Raw genomic sequence first — 24,400 nt, forward strand, 5'->3', positions numbered from 1 at the left:
TAATTTATCCTGAATATTTATATTTGGAAGGAGAACGTAATGGAAATTTGTGAGGAAGAAAGTTTACAAATTACTTGTAAATGAAAGATGTTTGATGTCTCATTGGAGGGATTAGAGGCGCTTAAACTTTAGGATGTATCTAAGGCAAGTGAAATAAGAAAATATAAGTAAATCACTGCATATCATTTCTTATGAGTCTATTGTTAATTCGTTTCATATCAACATTCTTTCGAAATTCTCATTAACATTATTAGTTCACATATAATTGCACATACTCGAAAGGCACTACACATCCGTACATTTCTCTGTAAAATTTCATCAACACAAGACAAGAATTGAGTTATATTCAAGGTATCATTCAATTACTTATCTAGAAGAACAAAAAATAGCCTTGTTGGCTAATAATTGATTGCGATTCAGTAGCGTGATGACAGTAAAGTTAAATTTAATATCGTAAACGATTATTAATATAATCTGTAGATAGTGTTTGCTAGAAAAACCAAATTAACAATTCTCATTATCTTAATAGGTGGACCTTTTATAGTTTCCTATCCTAGATTCTATCTTGGAGATGAGAAGCTTCTGTCTATGGTTGACGGAATACTTCCAGCTAGCAAAGAGATGCATGAATCATATATTAACCTACAGCCGGTAAGTTTACGATTAATTCTATTCGTAAATATATCACTTAAGTATTTATAGGACTTAACGTTTTGATATCTAAAAGAATTACAAGTGAATCTCTGTATAGATTTCAAACAAGTTTAAAGTCTTGCAATGACCATTATAATACGAATTACGTATTGAAGTCTTGGTTTTAACAGACCAACTTTTAAACAGTTATTTTTTCAGAGGGAGAGATGAATTTTTATTTATATAGAACTTGTCTAACGTGAGATATGTTCAACATGAATAATCAACACAAATCTCTTTTTCTGTACTGGTCTCTTCATTTTTTTTAATAAGCTACAGTGAAGTGGTGTAGAATAAGCCGGTCTTGGACATAATTTTACTCTAGGCTGAAACTCCATTGGGATTGAAAAAACTAAATCTGTAAGAGAAAAACGCGCGATCTTTAAGAAATCTCCTGAAGAATCAATACATTTATTGTTAGGTACTAAGGTTTATAAACGTTCATATACCGTGATAACGATATTCACTGGGGTAATTTCGTTAACACAATGTTGAAATATGCCTACTGATTAGATAAAATTGTCACATGAAACATTATAGCAATTATTATTGTCAGGTAGGAAAAAATAAATGCTTTTATGCAATTTAGTTTGCATAAGAAACCTATTATAAACTGACTACAATTGGATTAATAGAAAGGGAAGATCCTTATGTGTGAAAGGTAATCTCAATAAATATACTTCTATACATTATTAATGTTTGATTTATGGATATAGCACCAGGGGCGGATCCAGGGGGGCTATCATGGCGATCGCCCCCCAGAAGAGGAAACTTTCTTATTTTATTTATATTTATATATATATATATATATATATATATATATATATATATATATATATATAACCCATCCCAAAGTTCGGAGCCCTTAAAAGTAGCAGTATGACAACCCACCGCCCCCCCAAAAGTCGGTTCTGGATCCGCTCCTGCATAACACATGCACCTTTTTATACATATGTTTGTTGCACACACCTTTAGATAATAAGTATTTTCTGGAAATACTTCCTTTAATGTTTCCTGGTTGTATTTGGAAAGATCTTTAGCTTCAGTTTCTATTACAAGAGAAGTTTTTGCATGCAAAATATTTGTAGCAAGAAATACAGGAAATTTAATAATTAATGCCATGAAGTCAAATCCGGAAATACCCTAAGTTCATTATAACACCTCAATTGTATAGATACATTTTGATCAAATGTGCAACACTAGTCTTCTCAAATGGACTGCTCCATGTAATTAGTGTTTCAAACATGCCCAATGATTGTTTTTACTACTACTTCCAAGATCCGAGAATAAATGATGTGTTGCATGCAGCGTTTACGAATTTTTGTCCTGTAACTTTGTTTGGTGAACATGTAATGTGAGAAAGTTCTATGGTCATTTTCCACTTCGTATTAAAAGTAAAGTATCTTGAAACATGTCAAACGAATAGTTCTGTTATTTTAAAGCCAGCCACAAACTTCTTACATATTCTCGGATTTGTATGCAGTTTAGAAACTCAAAACACATTGCACAAATGCTGAACATATACAGCAACTTTATGTTCACTGACACTGTTGTTGTTGAAAACCAATCAATCACTTCTTTCAATGCGCAATGAGTGGTGCTATATACCGGTGAACTTTAATTTAACTTTTTACTTTCTTACCGTAAAAATACTTCCGTTAGATCAGTGATGCTGTTATGGAATATTTCCCCAACCAAATTGAAGAAACTGAGCTAAAGCAAAATCTTAAGCCAGTATTACAATCTGTTGGTAAGGCCTTGGTATAAAGAACCGAGTGGACAGTTCTGCAGTAGCTTTTAATGGTGCACATAACTCTTTGATAAATATATCTGTCTGTTAAGAAACGGAAAGCATATAAGAAGATCTTAAAACTGGCCCTTAGTAAACTATAAACTACGTTCACTCAAGGTTTCAACCTTATTCTCGTTATTATGTCGCGTAATGAATAAAGTTAGAAATGTAGTAGATAGTTTACTTTCACAAAAATGTCTCTTAATTTACATTACTTGATTAAAATAAACGTGTCACCGAGAAATTTTATTAAATATTTATCCCATTCTAAAAATTAAAACTAAATTACCTGGCAAGAAGTCTCGTTTGTCTCAACAGACTTTATTGTTCTGTTTCATAATTTAATAATTTGAGTAGCACATATGAATCTATGCATATAATAGCCTGATCAACTAAATTAATCAAAATATTGTATTTCTTTATGTTTTATTTGAATATTACATATACTTTAAATATTTTTCAGAAATTTGGCCTACCTTTAAGCGGAGCAGCAAGGATCCAGTTGAACATAGTTGTGAAGAAAACCAACGGCATTCGCCGTATGAACATTTTCAAAGAAGACATTGTTTTGCCCATTGCTTGGGGCGAAGAGGTTGGTATAAATAGTTTTATGTTAATTTATGAATGAAGTCTCTACATATGGTTACGTACCATTCAGTATCTCTAATGCTGTAATTATGAGGATTTGAAAGTTACCTCACCAGACGATTCTGGTGCAGTCGCGTTAATTCTAACGTTGGTATGTCTTTGGGTCGCATCAGCTGCTATTAGAATACTACCCACGGAATCTCGCCGCTTGGTTATTTCAACTGTGCAGTTATACTTAATCACCAAGTTAAATTAAGCGTCTCATCTCCGATGTGTATGTGGTGGCTTTTGAGTTGAACGGTATTACAGGAAAGTCGTACATGATTTCTAGCTCTCATGTCTGTACGATGAGTTCTTTCAGAATATACTGCGACACTGCGAGGACCTTAAAATACAACTATGTGAAATATGGTGTGGAGCTTCTAGTATAACATCTGATCATTGTTATTTACTGCATAAGATGACATAAGACATCTATAATATTTAATATGAAATGTGAAATGTCATGTTGGTCTTCAGGGCAATAATCTGTGTACAAAATACCTTATTGATGGAAGTGTATCAGAGGTCAATGTCATCTGAAACTTCCAAATTTACTTTGAATAAAAGGGATATTTCAAATTTCTGTAACAAGTACGAGTTCTTGTTTTTCAATTTTAGGTAATAAAGATTCGAAATTTTTCCTGGGTATGATCTATGGACAGCAATTTTCACCGACTGAATTCAACCGTTCAGAGCCCTGATTTGAACCATATTCGTTATATACCGTATTAGAGAAATTGGTAAACCAATTCGTACCAAGCTGACGTGTCGAAGATCCGCGTCTCAACTAGCTTACACTCAGTGTAAAATATGGTCGAACTCAAGGCTTACGGTCCTTTGCCAACTTAAGAAAAGTTTACATAAGAATGTGTACTGAGTTTTGAAGGAGATAATATTCGCCAGAGTCTCTGAAGGATGATCCAAAGTAGTTATCCAACTAGTTTTCGCTCGTTTCTTTGAAGTTTAAAGTTCCTTTTAACATTTCTACACGTACATACACCCTCCATTCCGAAAGAAACCGAACTTTTGAAACCAAATAGTACCACCAGTGCCATCTGTTGTAATATTTTACCGGTAGATGGCGTAGTCCCTCATTGACAACTGGTATAAATGTCATGACATTTGGATGCACGGCAACAAAGTTATTGCGTTTCAACTGTCAGTGTGTTGTGTACATCGGTCGGAAAATGAGTTCAAACAACGAGCTGCAATTGAGTTTTGTGTTAAACTGGGTAAAACTTTTAGTGAAACGCACCAAATGCTACAAAATGTATATGGTGATGAGTGTCTATCCCGTACGCAAATTTACGAGTGGTTCAGGCGATTCAAATCGGGTAGAGAGACGCTGGATGATGACGAAAGATCAGGCCGTCCCAGAACCGGATTATCGGAAGAAAACATCGAAAAAGTGCGTGAATTCATCAAACATAACAAAAAATCGTCGGTGAAAGTTATTGAAATGGAATTAGGCATTCCTCAAACAACCGCATACCGCATTTTGACCGAAGTTTTGGGCCTTAAGAAGGTTAATTCGCGGTTTGTACCACACAAACTCACCGAAGACCAAAAAGTTGATCGAATTGCGCATTGCAAAGACATCGTTAAAAGTGCTCGGCAGGATCGAAACTTCTTGAAATCGATTGTAACTGGTGACGAGACGTGGTGTTTTGAATATGAGCCCGAAACAAAGCGGCAAAGTGCTGAATGGAGAGCGCCGGATGAAGGAACACCCAAAAAAAGTCGCTTGGTGAAGTCAAAAGTTAAGGTGATGCTGATTTGTTTTTACGATTCAAAAGGAATTATCCACAAAGAATTTGTTCAGCCCGGCCAGACAGTCACTGGAGAGTTTTACTTGGGCATCATGAAGCGTTTGCTGGCAAGAATTCGTCGTATTCGGCCCGAATATCGCGAAATCGGCAGTTGGACTCTTTTGGACGATAATGCACCATCACATCGTTCGCGACTTGTAACTGAATTTTTCGTCAAAAATCACATTATTCGGTTGCATCATCCGCCCTATTCACCAGATCTTGCTCCGTGCGATTTCTATCTGTTCCCGAAACTGCATTTGACGATGAAAGGAAAGTGGCACGCATCGATTGATGCCATTGAGAAGGCGACGACCGCCGTCCTAAAGACCATTCCAATAAAGGACATGGAGAAGTCGTTTGACAACTTGTTGGAGCGTGCAAATATGTGTATCGATGCAGAAGGGGAATACATTGATTAATAAAAATGATTTGTTCCAAAATGTACTCCCATGCGCAAAAAAATTGCGCGTATACTGTAACTCAAGATTTTTCGCATTTATTCCATTTTCCTTACGTTTATGGGTAAAATTCAGTTATTAGTATGTGGAGATAATAGAAAGCAATCCATCTAAGGAGATATTTCCAAAAAATATAATAAAATAATAAAAATATAAGCAAAAAACAAAATTATGCACGGTTTTGTGTATACTCGGTTTTGTGTATACGATGATTTCTAGGGATTTTTTCAGTAGCAGATCACAATTGCGGAGGGAATTTAGTAGGGGAGTCGAGAAGTTGGATCAAGGAACTGGATAGTGGACTAAAATGTAGCATTTATTGGTTAAAACCTAGTGTGTAGATTGCCTGCCAAATATAAATTAGCTTCTGTAGCTAAGATGTACGAAAATATAGAATTAAACAGAAAAACTCTTATCTTAAGGTTCAAAGCGATACGGACCATGGTTATGAAGATTATTTCTTTAAAAAAAGGAGCTAACACCATGTAGCCTCCGTGGTTCGGTGGATAGAGTGGCGGAGTCGTAGATATTTTATAATTTTGACACCACATCGAATCCCATCCCATCCCATCCCATTTCTTTTTCTTTTCTTTCTTTTCTTTTTTCTTTTTCTTTTTCTTTTTTTTTACAAAACATAATTTTCATGTTAATAAGAACCGAAGCAATATAATAAGGACAACTTACTGATATTTTGCTGTAATGACGTATTTATCCAGGATTAGAGAACTATTGTTAATAGCTATTGTTTTCTGTTCATGCTGTTGTATAGTTTCTCTCATCCTGTTTTCTTGGGGAAAAAACAATTTTGTCTCCAACGAAGTGTGAAGGATATATACGGACAGAAAAAGACATCTTAGTACCAAACGTGATTTATCGTGATGAAGTAGACTAGTTTGCCATTATTAAAAAAAATATATATGAAGTTGGCTTTTCTTTAGGTTTTAGCTAAAAAAATATTTTTTTCTTTATAAGACTATACTTTATGAGGCAAGGTGTGTGATCATACCCACAAATTTAGCTAGGGAGTGAAAGATAATTGTTTATATAAACATTTTACAGGTTTAGGTGCGTGAAACACCAATACACCATGGTCTCGCTTATCCGACCATCCTTTGTTCCACATACCATATGATCCGATATATCATTGCAAATAGCACCAATCGGCAAGAAGATCTGCAAGTTGTGGTCTTAATCTATTTTTCATGCTGTGGAGTCTATCGCCTAGCGCGCCCGTCTACACCTTGACTCATACGTCTATCATTCAGTGCAGGCACGTATCCAGATTTTCAATTCGGAGGGGGCCCAACACGAATCCTCGTAAGCACGTAATTCTAATGTTTTTGAATGTCAATAATAATAATAATAATAATAATAATAATAATAATAATAATAATAATAATAATAATAATAATGCAACAGTTCTATACCTCTCTTAAACTTTTTCCTACTTTTCATTTATAAACCGGTTTATTTTGGAAACTGCATTATAGCACAAACAAAATGAAACATATTTTCGAGAGAAATGTAACTAAAGAAAACTGTCTGCTACGTATATCACATAACAAAAATAGCAAGAAGACATGGAGTGCATCGTTCTAATATATTAAAGTTAAAAACAGAACGGAAACGAAATGTTAATCCTATTTAAAACTGTTCTTTAATTCCACCTGGTCAGTGGCCTATTTACGATTTTGTTTCGGGAGGGGCTGTGCTAACTTTCGGGGGGGGCTTTGCCTGGAATGTTTTATTGCAAAATACTTTGACTCAAAGAATAAATTACAAGTAATAAACTTGTTACTTTTCCTGAAGAGTCTAAGTCGTGAATGAGACGGAAGCTCTCGAGCGTAGTGCTTGGAACGATTGCCTCACTTGTTCTACCTTCCCGTGGCGCAGCCTTGATTCGACTTGATCCTAAACGGATTATTCAGAAGTCGAAGTCGGAAGATGTTTCCCATTTTTCCAAAACACTCTTGGTCGATTACAATCTGCCTCACTCGTGAGGGGACAATCTCATGCCGTAAGCGTCGGTGGACCACCGATAGGCAACTAGTGACATGTCCCCAAAAATTGGCGGTCCCGCAGCCAAAAATTGGTCCTACTTCCGTTTTGAAAATTATACCACCACCGGCAGAGAAGCGACGGAACGCCAACGAACCACAAAATTATTCCCCTAAAATACGTTAAATCGCCTATATGCGTAATTTCTTTGCATCAAGGTGAGTCTAAAAACATTTTTTAAAAAATAAAACGAAAGTGTCCTGAGCTGGGCGTGAACCATCAACCTTAGGGTTACTAATTGCGTGTTCTTCCGAATTCGTCACGGAGGCGATTATGAAGACACAGCTTGTACAGTGATAAATCGTTGAAGTCTTTTTAATATTTCTAATCAGAGTGCTTCTATAACAGTGTATATTTGAAGACAACTGTTCGGAATCAAATCAAATGCACTCATCATGTAATTTTATAACAAAATGGCAAGCGTCTATTTACTTTTTTCATAGTTCTCCCATATTCACTTGCTAGTGATCGGCGACAGTTGCCAACTAAATTCATACAATTATACGCACCCACCTCAAGATTTTTCACTTCATGATGTAAAGGCAGGAGTTACTCTTGACCCCCGGAGCTCAAATATTGTCCTTATAATAACAATTCGTCAGGGAAAAATAATATATAATAATAACCGCATGCACATGACTGGCGATAGTTCATGTTGGTCCCTTTACGATTCTCCGTGACAAATCAAACGAGCGCGGACCAAAATGAAGTCCTCGTTCTTACGTTGTGGTAACTTCAATACCCCCGATTCTAGATATATGCTTCGACTCGACGAATCCCTGCCACTAGTGGCACGCTAGCGGCAATCCTTCGACGCGTCGCTATATCGACGATCGCCATTTACCGGCAAGTGACCCACTAGGAGTTGGCGACGTTTACGGCATGGGGAAGCTAATAAACAAACAAACAAAAAATAATAATAATAAATCTAAAGCCTTATAAAAAAGTTTTCTGAAAAGTTACATTTAGCAAAATCATTTGTTGGTATTCCAGAACTGTGAATTTATCTTTATCATAATTCACTTCTATCGTAGTTTTGATATGAGAATGATATGTCTGAAACTAACACAGGTCATTAATACTTTTTTTTTGCTTTACTCAGATTTAGCAGTTTTACTTAACAGTCAGTCAATTTGGATCTGTGATATCAGAGTTTTAGAGATTTCCTTAATTTTTTTCATTTCTAAAAAAGTTTGCAACTAACACCATTAACGTATCTCTTTCGATATTTCCATATGTAATGGCTTGGTCACTCCCAGTATATTTCAAACAATAAAATATTTACGGTGTCTTACTCCATTAATCCGAACTACATTTTATATCCAACAACTCTGTGCATTTTCCCTTAAATCTGCAAACTTTCTACTAGGTTAAAACTCAGTATTTTCTATTTTCTTCCTTTCTTGCTAAAACGAAAGTGTTCTTTAGACAACCTGGAATGATGACTCTATACTACATTATGTTGCATAGGGCATTTTATGTAGCATATCATTTGACAGTTGGACACTTTCTTTTTATATTGAAAGCAACAGGGATTAAGTCCTTCTATACTTATATGATAAGTAAACACATTCTTTTTGATTCGTGGAATTGTGCCAATGCACTAGGTCCAGTGAGTTATTAATTTAAGATGATAATAATAATAATAATAATAATAATAATAATAATAATAATAATAATAATTATTATTATTATTATTATTATTATTATTATTATTATTATTATTATTATTATTATTATTATTTTATTTACTTAGGTTTTCCTGAATATTAATCAATATTTCACAAAAAGCTGGTATTTTTAAACAAATGTGTTCGATATCAAGTTTTCATAAAAGTAGTCACTCTCTCCTATAAATAATTTCAGAGGGGCCGCGGTGGCTCAGTGATAAAGCGTTCACCTTTGGTGCATGGGATCCTTGGTTCGACCCCAGCTCGCACCAAGTGAATTTTGTGGTGGAGAAACACCATGTGCATGGGTTTTCTGGGGGTTCTTCCGTTTTGTCCCACTTTTTTCATTCCACCATTGCATTCATTTCTCATCATCACCGTGTCCTTTAGCCTAGCCGGTATAACCGTGGGTCGTAAAACTTAAAGATTTGATTTCAAATAAATCCAACCCAAACAGTTGCAGGAAGTATGTCATTTCGAATAAAACAAACCACTCTATAAATTTCTGAGTATTATTATTTTTTATATATACAATTCTAGCAGACCTTATTTCTAAATCGAAGGGTAAGAAGACTAAATTCTCTCTCTTATTATTATAAATTCATTTCAATTGAAGCAGTTAAAATAGTTGGGAAAAATTAGAAAGCCATACCCTATATTCCAGTGTGCCACAACCGGATAACGTGGCACACTGGCGTGCCCAGCAAAATGAACAGTGTGACGCAAACTTTTACCTATTATTTACAAGAATATTTGTCGAGTTTATTTTATTTATTATTATGAACGATTCTTCCACGGATCAGCTCTCTGTATACAATTAAACAAACAAGTCTCACATTGAGGGAATGAGTGTAATTATTTACTTTAATAGTAATAGAAATGTATATTTTTTTGTATTTTCTACCGGGAATAACTGCATCCGGTCTAGAAAGCTTGGGACTAACAACAAAGGAACCCGATGTGCTAAACACACACCACCTACGCACTTCAATACACCAACGAAGGTGCAGACTATTCATGAATTAAAGTCTCTCACCCAATATATTCTCCTAACATGTCTCCCAGCGATTACAACATTTTTTGGTATCTCAATCACTTCCTAGTAGGATAGGTTTACCTAGAGACCACTGATTACCCTGGTATTGGATGTTTCACTTTCTTACCTTCGGAGTTGACAGTCATCGGTTGGACAATCTCACACGCAAATATCTAATATTAACAACGTTTCTTCTATAATTTCGTAATATTGTATTATTTCTTTGTATTATTTATTAGGTTGGTTAGGCTTGTTTCAACACTTTTCTCTTTGCACCTACTTATTACCTATACCTTAACGTTGGATAAAAATACACTAGCTCTCACCGGGAATCAAATCCAGAACCAATGGACTTGAACCATTTGGCAACAACAAGGCACATTTAAATAGAAGTTTCGATTTTGTTAGGAAAATTGTGATTAGGTGTAACATTTAAAAATATATTTAAGAATGGGTACGGATGAAACACACTGAATTTTCTCGCTCGAATTTCTTAAACTGACTCGTGTTAGGCTGCAGCTATTACTGAAACATTTATTTGGGAAATGCGAATAAAATAATGTGTTTTTGGAAAACTTTGTTCGAAGCAACTTATGTCCAAAAGTAAAGTACCCATTGGTCATATTTCTGTTAGAAATAACTTATGCCATATATTAGAATTATTAAGGAAATAATTGTATGTGAACTATGAGCAAAAGCGTCTGAGTACTTTCTGAGAAATCGTCAAAAAAGTCATCCCCAAGAATAAAATATCCCTTGTGTATCTTTTCAGGACAAACGAGTTATGCTATTTATAAAATACGAACAAAATTACCTGAGTCATTCTCCACAAAATCGTAAGGTAAAACTTACTCCGAAAAGTAATATACCACTTCTAGCTTTTTAGGATGATGGAATTATACCATATCGTTAGGTTATTTATGTAACATTTATTTATGAAATATTAAAAAAATTGGGTCAGGCGTTAATGGGAAAATCGTCGAAGAGTAGGCTGAACTACCCTTCTGAATGTTTACAGGACGAACGAGTTGTGTCATATTGTTAGGTTATTAATGATACATTTATTTATAAAATGTGATTGAGAAAATTGTTCGAAAAAACGCATCCCATACAGTAAATTACACCTTACGTATTTTTTCAGAGCAATGATTCAAACTATATTTGTAAAAAAAATAAGCAAAATCTTTACAGCTATTTTTGAAACAATTTAATTATTTTAAATTTTCATCCTTCAGTAAACTACCCTTATTTTTAGGTGTCGGAGAATATAGAATTCGAAACGATAAAGTGTTATAAAAACTTCATGTCTAGACTTAGGTCCAGATACGTCGAACAGTATGGCCTCTATTTGAATGCATGTAAAAGCGTGACGAACCAACAAACGAACAGATGGACAGACATCAAAATCACTTTTTCGATATGTGGGGGCGTGAAACTTGAATTCATTGAAATCTCGAATTCGATTTTTATCACTATTACTACAATTTCTTCTTTCGTCGCTTGAACGTGAAAAAGAATAGGAATACAACGACACGTAAGGTGATAATTTGTAATTCCCAAAATTTAATGAGTTACATTTAATGTGTTGCCACGCTAGAAAAAAAAGCTTATGCCTGTTTGTTATATCATTTTAATATCAGTTTTTCACGCTACTATATAATGTAAAAATATGGTATGGTTATCGTTCATATTCATTCTATATTTGGAAATATTCGTGTTCCGTATACATAGATCTGTATAATTTAGTTACGTTCAACGAAAGCATTCTTGCACTTGTGGATATGAAAAAAAAAAGAGAGAGAAAAAGTCAATACTCTAAAAAGCAAAAAACAAGCACACACACATAAACGATCATTTAACATCAGGTCGATGTAACAAGGGGTAAGACTGGACAGACTGTCAAGGTCGCGTATGTTCTTCCTGACACACAAACCCGAAGTGAGTTGTCTGCTGTTCAAGAACGGGAAGTAACATGCAAGACTATAAACTGAAAACAATAACTGTTTCCAATAGTACACGTATTCTAATACTGAATAAATACGTCGATTAAAGGATACTACCAATAAATTATTTCCTTATTATATTGTTTCGGTTCTTATTAACATCAAAATTATACAGTTCCTATAATGTTTTGTAAAAAAAAAATGGGATGGGATGGGATTCAATGTGGTGTCAAAATAATAAAATAAATACGACTCCGCCACTCTATCCACGTTGTGTTGACTCTTTTTTTAAAGAAATAATCTTCATAACCATGGTGCGTATCGCTTCGAACCTTAAGATAAGAGTTTTTCTGTTTAATTCTATATTTTCGTACGACATCTTAGTTACAGAAGCTAATTTATATTTGGCAGGCAATCTACACACTAGGTTTTAACCAATAAATGCAACATTTTAGTCCACTATCCAGTTCCTTGATCCAACTTCTCGATTCCCCTACTGAATTCCCTCCGCAATTGTGATCTGCTACTGAAAAAATCCCTAGAAATCATCGTTGCCAGTATATACAAAACCGAGCATAATTTTGTTTTTTGCTTATATTTTTATTATTTTATTATATTTTTTGGAAATATCTCCTTAGATGAATTGCTTTCTATTATCTCCACATACTAATAACTGAATTTTACCCATAAACGTAAGGAAAATGGAATAAATGCGAAAAATCTTGAGTTACAGTATACGCACATTTTTTTGCGCATGGGAGTACATTGCTTTTTTGTTTTTTTAAAAAAGTTCGGTTTCTTTTGGAATGGAGGGTGTATATACATTAAGATATTATCCAACTCAAATGTAAGTGCACTGAAATATGGCCAATAACCTTAAGAATTGAAGGGCTGACCGAGAGAGGAGGCCAAACCACACTCCGATGAAAAATGAGATTATGGTTGAAATGCATTGCTCTGTCATCTGTCTATCAGTTTCTGAACTGTCTGTAATTTGTTCCCTGTGCCTTCAAAAATAGGAATGAAAATATATGACGGTTTGCGGCACAACTAATCATGTCCTGAGAGAAGGTGTCAAACCACAGTCCAGCTTTAACGGCCAATCAGAAGACATGTCTACTTGTAAAAAAAAAAAAAAAAATGCGGAGCCTGGTAGCACGCTACCAAACACAACTGCAACAAAAGTTCGTAAACAAGGTGACTGCTGTCAGAGCATCGGCTACTGAACCTGGGTTCATCTTGGTTAAGTGCACCTACTCATCAGTTGAGGTATGGAGGAAACTTCGATGTGTTCCAGAAACATCCAGGCACAGGGAGCAAATATATTGTGTCCGCTACGGATGATCTATGGCCTCTGTTGGACAGCTTGGATGTATGGAAGATCAACTTTCCTGATGGTAGGAAGATCAACTATCTGAAGTATATTGATCTGATAAAAATGATGCCATTTATTCCACTCGTGTACCACCCATTCTACTGAAATCTGAAATCAGACCATAACACGGACAATTTGGTGAATTTAGGTTAGGTTAGGTAACAAATCTAATCTAACTTATTGAATTTAGTTTGTATTAAATAAACTTCCAGATATCATCACTACAAAATATTTCCGTTACATTAGTTACGTTAGTACTTTACATCATGTATTACAGGTTAAAAGTTGCACATATGAAAGTAGAGTGGTATGCAGAAATAAATGAACCACCTTCACAGGGAAAAATTTGCAGTTATTTGTCCTAAACTTTACCCCTCGATTTCTCGGAATTTAGTTTTTGTGGCTTGGCCCTCTCTCTCGGTCTGCCCTTCAATTTATACATAAAGAATCTATTATTTTTCGGCAGTAAATTAATTTAGACCAGTGGTTCTCAACTTAATTCCTATCACGACCCCCATTTTATCACATCCTCTTGCCAGCGACCAGTTTATAATAATTTATAGCTTGTAATAAGCTTGGGTGAGATTTTTAAAATACCTATTGCGGAGATCTCACGATATCAAATCTATTTCTATAATAGTAAAATCCATTTCTTGTATGTAGTGGATACTGTAACTTCCCTACAAGCCAATGGATTAAAACTAAATTTGATCAGTTCATTCACATTACGAAAATCGAATCCGACCGATCATACTTTTCAAAATGGAGGGCGTCTGAAAATTTTAAAACTTCATAACTCCCTTAATTTTGGGTCATTGGTTTTTAAAACTTGGACAGTTGTTAAAAACGTTACTGAGTATTTTAAATGACTTCATAATGTGCGTCACGAAGATTGAACCGAATATTGCCGCACTAGTGAAATCACACCATGCTCAGGTATCTCATTAGCTTTCAATTTTAATTGTATTTTAATATGCAGATTTTTTTGCATTTGTATTTTTCTGGTATTTCAATATGCAGTTCTCATTAGTTTCACATCGTACCTATTTCATTTAAATTGATTCTTAAACAACTCTCCATCTGATGAAAATGTCTAGTACATTTACGAGTATTTTTGTTGTTCTTAACTGTATGTACAGAAACAAAACCATGTCTATCAGAACAAAATTCAAAATAACACTTAAAAATATGTTCTGGTTATTAGTTTCTAATTATTTTTACTATCTCTTCCGCTTATCTTCGCGACCCCCAAGTTGAGAAACCCTGGTTTAGATTTTTCTACATGAGTAGGTGTAACGGAAATTTGTGGGATGAAAATTTAAACACTACATGTAGAAAATCCATTCCATCCTTCCTTGGAAGAGAATTTTCCTATGCATTTGTAGTATCGCGATTTAGAAAATTTGGAAAAGGAATTGCCGGATGTTACATTTGTGTGGATAAATCAATGGCTTTTAGAAATTGGTAATGTATAAATTAAATAACTAAATGCGTACAGAAGTGTATGTAAAGATCTGTGATAGTTTCTATTAAGCAAATGTAAATAATGACATCTATGAACAAACACCTTTTACTAACATACAAAATACAAACCGAATGATATTTTGTGTTCTATTCTTGCTGTTTCAGGCAGTGTTTGAGCTTCCATTGCACCTCGCAGCTTTGGCGTTTTTGGCAGTCTATGTATCATATATAGTACTGTTTGTTCTTATAATTACAACCGTGTCATCCTTTGTTAAGTTCATGCAACGCATTAAAAGAAAGAAGTTGAACTATAAAATAGTTGGGAATTACCTATGAAAATATAATATTATCTTGCAATTGAGAATTTGATCATAACTCTAAATAAAGTAAAGTTAGTGGATCAAAGTTGGAATTCATAAAATCATATCTAAAGGTTGTATTACTTTACAACAACAAGAAAAACAACTAGAACGTGAATTAGTGTTGTTCCTGTTAAAAGAAAACCATTGTCATCAAATAGATGTTGCCATTAGCTTGCTATGAAAATTGCAGTTACTGATGTTGAGGATGAAAATAAAGTCACAATTATAATGATGCTTTGTACTAAGTGGACAAGAAAAGTGATAAAAAGGTGGATACGGAACCCATAGTCTTAGCGACGAAATTCGTTGATGAGAATATGAGAGTTTTACTTAGACCATGGATATTGGTGTTAAGACAAAAGATCTGTCCTGAGGAATTAAGTTATAGAAACTGAGAAAAAGAGTTTTTAGGAAGAATAAACATTTAATGATGTTTTCCATAGTGAAATTTATATAGTGGGTAATAAAACTAAACGACTAGTAATGAGTTGGAGGTGGTTTTAATATATTTAGTGGTAATTGTAGTTTTGTATGACGAAGTCTTTTGGTGTGAATGTAACTACCTGCAGGTTACAATCCTGCTTTAAGTATCACTTTAGTTTTACACTATTACTTTTGAATATCTTAACCTATGCAGAGAAATAGACACCAGCTTCGTTGGAAAGTTGTAAACTGAACAAACGCCGTCGTATAACAACACCAGCTTTCACATACAAGGTCCACAAGTGAATCAGGCAATTCTTAATGGTAGTAAAATCACAAAAATACTACACGTCATGACACGATTAGATTTGTTAAAAAAAAAAAACCTGAAGCAAGAAAATAACAACAGGAAAAAAGGACACAAACACTCAGATCTGATGACCGTGCTGGCCATTCGATGTCACCTTTTCTGGAGATAGGGCGTCCAAGAAAAAGTGGACGCATAGCACCCACAATTGCTCCTGCAATGTGGCTTGCGACCCCATCCTGCTGTAAGTAAGCATGGGGCGAGGGATAAAGAAGTTCTTGGATCACTGTTCACGGCGACAATGGATGTTTCTGCGTCAACTTTTTTTCTGGACGTCTAATCTTTCGAAAAAGTTATATCAAACAGCAAGCATAATCACTAGACCTGAGTGTTTGCGATCTTTTCTTGTAGGACCATCTGATGAGTCTTATGTATTGCTCACCAACACCACACACAACTGAAGAACTAAAGGTGCGGCAACAGGAAGAAATTTCGAAAATCCCAGTAAAAAAATATTACGACGGCTGTGACAAGTTTTTGCGATCGGCTGGCTAAATATGCATCAGTGGAGGGCAACTTGCGGATATTATTTTGAAAAATTTAAATTATTGTTATGTACAGCAAGTGCTAAGGTGTATATCTTGTATTAAAAATAAGTATGTCATAGCATGTAGAATTTTCGTGATTTCATTAGTCTTTAAAAATCGCCCGATTCACTGACGGACCTTTATATGCATAATTCCATGACTTTTCATTTAGTTATCAACTGAGTTTTTAGTTTTCGTGAAATTTAGGAAGTTGTTTGTCCGTAGAAGTAGGTATATATATATATAAATAAACCTACGAGTAGATTATAGTAGTGAAAGTATATACGAGTAGATTTATAGTAGTAGAAGGTTGTTATTTTTGACTTGATGCCAAGGTATATCCAAAATATCTCTCCGCAGAACGTTATTTAGTAGATGTGTAAAGGAAGGTCGAAAAAACGTTTTCTATCCTTGTATAGTATACCCTAGTAGTGGTTCCTAGTATACCTAAATGGGTTTTAAAAAAAGACGATACCATACAAATTTCCTGATAGTAAATAAGTATTAGTATTATAATTCTGAGACCATGACAATATATCTTCTTATTTAAATACTTTGTGAACAGAAAACCACAGATAGAATATTACTGAAATCCCAGTGTACGCAGAAACTTTTTAATCTCTTAAGCACTGCCATTTAGTGTGCTTTGTAAGTGTAAACAAGCTCTTAACTTGGAGTTTTAAGAGAATGGACAGACTACTAAAATGAGTTTTCAAGTGTCTATTATAAAATGAAGAAGAGAAATAAGGTCTAGGGTTTCAAACTTTTTTCATTCATGTTAATATTTTATTCAAACTATATACCTATATTTAGTACGAGTACAGGTATTATTATTATTATTATTATTATTATTATTATTATTATTATTATTATTATTATTATTATTATTATTATTATTATTATTAAATATGTTGAACTCTATAATGATAGAAGTAAGACTGTTTTTCGTTTGTTTTTTTAATATTTTTAATACTTATGTTCCAAATGCAAAAGACAATATTATATTTACTATCCTATTCTTTAGGGTTCAACTAATATAAAGTTTTGAAGACTAACTGTCATCCATTGTAATTTTAAATAGGAATAAGTATAGAACATCGTTTCCTACTAGCACTAATGCAAAAACTTAAATTCTGCAAAGAATTAAACTTCGAAATTAATTTTAAAATTATAGTAACACACCAAATGTCACTGAATTTTAAGCCTTTCTTTCATTTCATGATGTTAGTATTCAAATTTATTTTTATAATTACCGGTATCAATCTATGGTACATGCGTGAATGCGTGAATAACTTTTTTTTAACAAAAAAAAAAAAAAAAAAAAACTATTATTTTGTTCCAGTGAATTTGATGTTTATCCACAGATACACTATTTCCGAAAATTCAAACCAATATTTGTTTATGCTCTTCCCATCTTGGTCAAAATTGTACATCCTATTTGACACAATGTATGACATGTAATGTTGTATATGGCCAAGAGCTATAGTTTAAATGTAAAATTCAGTGACATATAATTGTCTAATATTATGTTTCATATTAGTTGAGCTCTGAAGATGAAGGCAAAAGCCGCTTTTGAAACGTTATCACTTAAAAAAAAAGTAACGTTTTCTACATTATACAGTACACATCTCGGCAAAAAATTATCCATAATATATTGGAGTTTGACTAAAACATACATAATATTTCGATAATCTCGGTTCCGAAATCAATCTGAATGGAAGTTATGGGATCTGGTAATTGTCTCTATTCAAATTAAAAAGATATTATTTCTGTTCAAATTAAAAAGTTATTATCTCTGCTCAAATTTAAAAGTTATTAAAATTTTAGTTTGAATTTAATTAAAGTTCAGAAGAAAGATTAAAAATGCAAAATCTGTTAATTGCTTTTTGCATTAGTTTTGGCTTCATTACTATTTCCTAGATTTCTATAAATGTTCATATAATTAAGAGCGCTACTTGAATTGGTCAGAGGATATATGTAAATTCTGATGGAAAATAATAAAATCATTCAGGAATTAATGTGTTAATGTGTTCATGGCAATGAATGTGTTCATTATGTGCCTAATTCGAAAACTATGACAATACAATTTTAGATTTTCAGGAAGCAACAGAACAAATTATCACATGTATTCATACATTAGCTAAGAATGTTAACTGTGTCTAAATTTAATTGGTTTAATTTTATTAAGAGATGTTCATGAAGCTGTCCTTTTAATTGTACATCTAATCTAAGTAACGTAGTCAGAATTCTTGTTTAAGAGAATAATGTGATATTCTTAAATCGTATGTGTTTGCTAAGCAATTATATTAATGAACAGATGATTGTAAGAACTAATATATGAATGTAATATATATATTTTTATTGGCAGATTTGCTAGGGGTTCACATTAAGGTTATTTACTCCTCAGAAGGCTGTTTGAAGGTATTTGAAAATTCACCCACTAAAGAAAGTAATACAAGGATAGAATCTGAAAATAGAATATTTTCTGTAGCAGTTGTTTTAGATTCACTGTGTTAGATGTTATTATACATTATTTTAAGTGCAAAATGAGGATTTATTTAGGTGGACAAAGTTATTGTTTCACGATTATGAAGAATATTTTCACGATGCTTTAAATAAGAAGACAGTTTTAACACAGATATTTCAATTATGTTTGGTTTCCAGTGGAAGAATTTATAGACATACAATAACATTTTTATGAAAGAGTTTGGTTTACCAAAACTCCTTTATATATTTATCTTGTCCATTCGTTCGTTCGGGAGATAAAAGATCTCAAGAACTACCTGATGAATCACCACCAAATTTGATAAGAATAGAGAGGGTCAAAAGTTTAAAATCGAGTTCACGAGGAGGCGATATCGAAACCGCAAATCACAGAATAGATTTCAACTCCATCCTTAGCTCTATACTACTGACTGGTCAAAATCAGTGGAAGTGGTCAAAACCAACCATTTCCAGTTTTTACGTTTACCACTATAGAAGGAAATTGGTAATAGAGTGCAAGAACCTGTTTTCAGCAATCAATCAAACTTCACATGAATATATTCCATCTCCGCTCTAATATGTCAGTACTAAAGCCGGAAATGGAATCTACTACAACTTTCGGTTTCAATATTAAGTGAGAAAATGCCACGACCTTACAAACCAAACTTCTTCACGTGGTGTGCATGTGACACTGCTACTCAGATAATACTTCGAAAAAAAATGTTTGTTCTTTAACATCGATATTAAAGCACTCAAAGGCAATTGCATTCAACAAGTTGCTTTCCATTACAATCAAAATAAGTTTTCTTGTTAGAAATCTTTACCACAATTGAAATAGATTGGAATAATGATTCTTTATTTTAGTTTAACGTCTCACGCATATGCCCTTTAGGCTAGAAGAAACGAATGTCTAATGAAAGTGAATTATTGTAAAAGTCAATTTCTATGCTCTCTCACCGGGAATCGAAGCCGAGCCCACGTGCACTAAAGGCATACGCGCTTGCCACAAGATCAGGCCGTGACTTTTTTTTTTTGTAAATTATTTCCAATACAAGATAAATGTAATAGTTATAGTGAAATAATTCACTTACATGTTATAAAAATATTTGTTGAATTATAATGTCAGCTAATTCAATGTGAGTAAAGTGTAGAGCAGAGAATAGAGGACATGTATTTACAAAAGCAATATTTAGATTGTGTAGAAAATTTATTTACGAACTTTCGAGGCTGTGACTCATTTAGAACGACAATAGTTACTAAGCTTAATATATTTATATAAATCGTAGGCGTACCTAGAGGTGAATCAGATCTCCTAGAACACTTTTGACTCGTTAGGAATACCGTTGGACCACAAGTTGAAACCGTGACTACTCTTTCAACATTCAGAAGTAATTCCCCTCACGATCAAAATATCCTAGGTACGCCAATGATATAAATTATATAATAATAATTAAATATGATTGTAACATTATTTGGAGTTATGGGTTAATTCTAATTCCGGGGACCAAAAGTAAGTAAAAAGCAGAAATTTTACAGGAGAAATGAGTTGTTGGTAGTGAAACGTAATTAATGTGTAATATGTGAAGTAAATGGAACAGAAATACAGTATGTTCAATGGAGAAACAACATTGAAACAAGAGAATATAATACACATCTTTTTGAAAGCCGTTACCGATCTATACAAACCGTAAATAAAACATAATATAACCTAACCAAATCAAACCAAACTTAGCCTAACCTAACCAAAAGTATTCTATAGTTATGAAAAAGGTGTGACTTTTTAGGGGAAAAAATCTGGCCTCACCGTATTTAGAATTTATCCGAAGTTATAAAATATTAAATGTTATTCAACGTTGAGTACTCTTGAGCTTAAATGTTATTAAGTGTACAATATCTAATTTATTTATGAATATTTATGTACCTAGTACTTTTGAAGTAGAGTATAAGTATTCTAAAATTTTAATAAACATTTTTCAATGTATTACAGAGAGCTTTCATGCTTAGCCCTTGACGTAATTTTTATAAGAGGTAGATAGAAATAGTCATAGCCATGGCTTAAGTAATTTGAAATACTGATGTATGAATGTAATGGACTTTCCGAATGAAACGAATTACATTGAGTATATATGTACTTTAAAAAGGATTATTGTTACACATATATAAGGAAACAAAACTTATGTTCGTACGTATAACAATGTTCGTGAATATGTCATTTCCTTCAATGTCGTTATATACGAGTATATTTAAAAAATAATGGAATTTAGTATTATTAAATGTTAAAAATAAAAGATAGTTATTCTTATTAATAAATCTACAGTTATTTGTTTGTATCAACCTTACACACTTTAGTGCTGAAGCGTTAATGTTCTCCAATGTGCTGCAATACGAATTTTTTGCTCACTTGTCAAACGAAAACATTCTTTAATAGTGCAGTAAACGAAGCTCAAATTTTAATGAAGAAAGGAACAAATTAGTAACAAACTGAAAATTGGTACAGATGTTGGGAATGATGTTCTAAACAACATATTAAAAGTCCCCTGAAATCCCAGGTGACCTTCGCCGCCATATTGGAAAATCTTCACTAGTTGAACATAAAGAGATAAACTTAGTGTCGTTTTATAGAACACAGATAACACAATATTTTTAAAAGAGAAACACCTTTTTATAAAACGCATACTTTTACAAATATGCGTTTTATGAAATTCTAAATTCTAAAATTCCGAAAACTACCGTCAAACTGATTTACAATTTTATTGAACTTAGGAAGTAAACATTAACAATTTAAAATTTGACATAGATGTTGATAAAGATTATTTAAATGACATACTAAAATCCCACAACTTCTTCGTTTGCCATATTGGAAAATGTCTAAATGTCCGAAGTAATTGAAAGATAATATTTTGTTAAGTGAAAGACAAAATCTGGACCGGGCTAAATATTTGAGAAACTGTAAATGCAGTCGATCCGAGGTCAATTGGGCTCAATGCTGGTGCAAGGGGAGAAACATTATGACGTGTTTAATGTTGTCCTCCGCCATCTTGATGACCGCCATCTTGGAATCAACTTGTTTATTTTAAATGACAACATGGTCATGTGACATAGTAAACAACATCCTCGTTTGAAGAGAAACCCAATGGTAAGATTATTTTTCCAAAACCTGCGTTAGTTTTGAAGTTGTGAATAGATTTAGGATATGGTATATGTGAAATGTGATGTGCGAAGTTTCGAATTGAAAAATAAAGTAAAAAAAAAGCAAGCTTTGCAACATCTCACATTACGTATTCTTTAATAACAAGGAAAAGAGAGAGCTAACACACATGAGACAATTACAATCACATGACATGTTCAGCATGCCCACCGTTCTGTTCTATGCATACCCTTAACCGTGAGACCCATTGCTTGTGCACTCTGCGAAGCATGGTTGGTGATATTTATTCACAGGCCGTAATGACTCTCCTTTTCAGGTAGCCAATGTCAAGAATCACTTTTAGACAATAGCTTTAAAATGTCCCTAAAGATAGAAATCCAAAGCAGGTAGGTCGGAGGACCTTGCTGGTCACTCATCTGGTCCATGCCGACCTATCCAACCACCGGGAAAGTGTTCATTCAACTATCGATTATATTACCACCATAATGCGGCGGTGCCCCATCTTGTTGCCAATATCGACGAAATCACCCTTCTTCTTCCAACAAAAGTGCATAACATTGTTTTCAAGCATATTTCCATGTTGTGTAGCATCCCTGCTCCCATCAATGAAAACAAGTCCAATAAGATTTCGCCCCATATTACACACCATACCATTACCTTACCTGCATCTTGCATCTTTGATACATTTATCCAATTAAGATTTGTATTAGCCCAGTATCGGACATTTTGGTTGTTAATCTCACCTGTTATATAGAAATTTGCATCATTACTTAAAACAATGTTATGAGGAAACACTGGGTCACGAGCTGTCTGGGCCAACGCCTATTCACAAAACCCCATTGGTCTATCTAAATCATCCTCTGGCAGGCTTTGTTTCAACTGTAATTTTTAAGAGTGTCTCTTTTCCCTTTTTAATATTCTTTGAACATTTTTGACACTAACATTATGTTCACTTGATAGACGTCGCACACTCTTCGTAGGACTTTTCACCAATACATCCATCACAGCTGCTAATGTGCTTTGGTCAGTTGCATTTCGTGGTCGTCCTGATCGAGGTAAATTATCAACATTTCCCTTTGCCATGAATTTGCGGATTAATGTTCATAAAGCTCTGTCTGTCACCGGCTCGCGGATTAGGATGTCGCTCTTTGAAGACGAATGTTATTGCTGAACTGCTTCATCCAGCCAAAAGGAAAATTTCGATTCTTTCCTCTCGAGTTAGCACCCTGTCCTACCCACAAGAAAAAAGAAAAAGAGACAGTCGGTTCCCGCCTATAGAATGTTCCACACATAGCAAAATTTAAGTGTAAATGATAATATATATTCTAGCTTAAATCAATTTACAACTTCAAAACCGTTGCAGATATTTTAAAGAAAAAGCTTTACCATAGGATTTCTCGGTATTGGGCAAATGTTCGGTACAGGGCTAATACAAATTTTAATTAGATAGATGCATCACAGATGCAAGATGCAGGTAAGGTAATGGTGTGTGTGGAGATGGAGCGAAAACTTATTTGATCTTTTTCATTGATGGAAACTGGGATGCTGCGCAATATGGAGATATGCTTGAAAACACTGTTATGCCACTTTTGTTGGAAGAGCAAGGGTGATTTAATCAATATTGGCAACAAGATGGGGCACCGCCGCATTATGGTGGTAATGTAATCGATGGTTCAATGAACACTTTCCCGGTTGTTGGATAGGTCGGCATGGACCAGATTAATGGCCAGCAAGGTCCCCCGACCTACCTGCTTTGGATTTCTATCTTTAGGGACACTTTAAAGCTATTGTCTAAAAGTGATTCTTGACATTGGCTACCTGAAAAGGAGAGTCATTACGGCCTGTGAATAAATATTACCAACCATGCTTCGCAATGGGTCTCACGGTTAAGGATATGCATAGAACAGAACAGTGGGCATGCTGAACATGTCATGTGATTGTAATTGTCTCATGTGTGTTAGCTCTCTCTTTTCCTAGTTATTAAAGAATACGTAATGTGAGATGTTGCAAAGCTTTTTTTTTTTACTTTATCTTTCAATTCGAAACTTCGCACAGCACATTTCACAGCATTTCACATATACCATATCCTAAATCTGTTCACAACTTCAAAACTGACGCAGGTTTTGGAAAAATAATCTTACCATTGGGTTTCTCTTCGA

General features: G+C 34.0%; 1 protein-coding gene across 1 annotated transcript in view; it reads left to right on the forward strand.

The window, feature by feature from the left end:
• LOC145661529 (scavenger receptor class B member 1-like) overlaps nt 1-17,422 on the forward strand; it is a 90,477-nt gene extending 73,055 nt beyond the window's left edge. The window contains exons 7-9 of the mRNA XM_081726848.1: nt 530-651; nt 2,949-3,077; nt 15,096-17,422. Of these exons, the coding sequence (XP_081582974.1) occupies nt 530-651; nt 2,949-3,077; nt 15,096-15,266 (422 nt within the window). The 3' untranslated portion in view covers nt 15,267-17,422. The remainder of the gene's footprint in view (nt 1-529; nt 652-2,948; nt 3,078-15,095) is intronic.
• Nucleotides 17,423-24,400: the final 6,978 nt, after the last annotated feature.

Source organism: Thermobia domestica, chromosome 10, assembly GCF_964235325.1.
Source record: "Thermobia domestica chromosome 10, izTheDome1.hap1.1, whole genome shotgun sequence".
In the NCBI taxonomy this organism is placed as follows: domain Eukaryota; kingdom Metazoa; phylum Arthropoda; class Insecta; order Zygentoma; family Lepismatidae; genus Thermobia; species Thermobia domestica.